The sequence below is a fragment of the Sinocyclocheilus anshuiensis genome, unplaced genomic scaffold (assembly GCF_001515605.1).
Source record: "Sinocyclocheilus anshuiensis isolate Anshui unplaced genomic scaffold, SAMN03320099.WGS_v1.1 scaffold7587, whole genome shotgun sequence".
Lineage (NCBI taxonomy): Eukaryota > Metazoa > Chordata > Actinopteri > Cypriniformes > Cyprinidae > Sinocyclocheilus > Sinocyclocheilus anshuiensis.
This window is the reverse complement of record NW_015542957.1, coordinates 20,808-22,838: the sequence shown is the minus strand read 5'-3', so window position 1 is coordinate 22,838 and position 2,031 is coordinate 20,808. Positions and strand designations below refer to the sequence as shown.

Below are 2,031 nucleotides of genomic sequence, written 5' to 3'. Positions count from 1 at the left end.
TATATATATATATAAAATAAAATTATATGTTATTGTAGTGGTAGAGAAGTGGAAGAGATTTGCATGCCATGGTTAAAGCAACTTTTTTCACAAAGTCTATCAGGATCAATTTATATGCCTAATGAATCAATCCCTGTGGATTATGTATGGCCAAACATTCCAGTACTATTTATTTGTAGGGTTTTTGTACAGTGTTCTTGTGTTTCCTGACACTGTGGGCCTCAGAGCACAGTAGTACACAGCAGAGTCAGACACATGTTGGTTTTTGATCACCAATGGAAATGTTCTTGATGTAGAGTTCAATGTTGCAGAAAATCTCTTCTTAAAATCAGGTTCAGTGGTGTATTGACCCAGAATTAATGTTGGTGATCTGTTTGGTAGCTGTTTGTACCAGAAAAGGTTTGTGTTTGTACCAGTGGTAAAATAATTACACCCGACAATAACATGATCTCTTTCACTCGCAGTCATTTCTCCTGAAGACTGTTCAACCCTGTCCTGTCCCGAAGACACTGGAAAAATAGACAGAAAAAGTAAATCATTAGCATAAATTATTTGGAAGGTAAGTGTAAACATTTAGTAACTTATATTTAAGTAAACCTTTTTCTGTTTAATTATGCAGAAACAAATGTGCTTACCATCAAAAAGTACTATGAAGCACAGAGAAATCAAAGCCCATCTAAACATAGTTGATGTATGAGGTAAAAGAACAGAAAATTCACTCAACTCTGCTTTCAAAAACTGTGGGCACATCTCACAGAGTTGCTCTTTAAATGTTTGTATCATGTCACATTGTATGCTCATTACTCATAAATGGAGAGAGCAATGCTGACCCCTTCTGGGTGAAGTTTGAAATCGCTAAACATGATGTTATTCTGCAAACCCTGAACAATTCTTTATAGAGGTAAGATTGGTATAAATAGTGTTTTTGAACAAACGCTTGATCACCACTATATTTATGTTATGCCTCTGTATAATTTAAAGCTATTTACTCACTAATTTTAATAACTGCATAAAGTAAGAATGAAGTAACTGAATAAGTGCATCTAAAGTTGATTTTTATGATTTTATGAGTTTGATCTCTTCTTTTAAGTGAAGCGTCTTTTAAGTGAATCTTTGTATGTCTCCTTTTCTATTATGACTTTTAATGTTGTGAATGACAATCCATGTATATAATACTACTTTTTGCTGATTAGAAGAGTGTTTCCTTATGTTAACTATAGCAGATATGGAGGTTGGATATGTGTGATGTAGATGCAATGCTGTGTGTCAGGTTTTTGTACAGTGTTCTTGTGTTTCCTGTCACTGTGGGCGCCAGAGCACAGTAGTACAGAGCAGAGTCTGATACAGCAGCAGAGGAGATCTTCAGATCCACATGGATTTTCTCCCTTTTTTCAACTTTAACAGAGAATCTTGGATCTACATCAGACATCTTAGCTTCTTTTGCACTACCGTAGGTGAGTACAAGAAATTCAGGTTTTGATCTTTCATACTGACGGTACCAGTGGATATAATCTGTAGCTGCAGGTGAATGACTACAGGATAATGTAACACTTGAACCCTCCTCATAAACAACATCGGTGTTGTTTGGTTTGATGACATTTCCAAAGACCGCAGCTGAAAAAGAAAAAAATTCTTCTTATTGAAATGTTTTAAACGAAACAGAAAAAAAAAAATAATTCACCAAATTAGTACCTGCTGAGGCACAAAACAGAATAACTGAATGAAGATCCATTGTACAAGTGTTCACTCTGAAAATAGTCAGAATGAAAGTCTCTGTGAGACACGATTAGATAATGTCAGATCTGTGAACACTGAGTCCCTCCTCTCTGAGTTACATGATACCCAAGTTCAGTTCTATAAATTCAATTCTGTTGTTCATTGCTGCAGTTATAGTGAATCTCTGAGAACACTGCCATCTTGTGGCACATTATACCGACACTATGTGTTACACATAAACATTAACTGTAGGCTACTTTTGTATTGGTGTAATAAGCACTATTAGTATGCTTAATATACTTTGAAAGTCACATT

The 2,031-nt window shown here is 35.2% G+C and overlaps 1 gene segment (V, D, J or C); it reads right to left on the bottom strand.

Annotated features, from left to right (window-relative positions):
* Window positions 1-464: 464 nt before the first annotated feature.
* On the bottom strand, window positions 465-1,732 carry LOC107694709 (T-cell receptor alpha chain V region RL-5-like). The segment is given in 3 exon segments: window positions 465-509; window positions 1,298-1,614; window positions 1,693-1,732. Coding segments are annotated over 3 exon segments (402 nt in total).
* Between the last annotated feature and the right edge of the window lie 299 nt (window positions 1,733-2,031).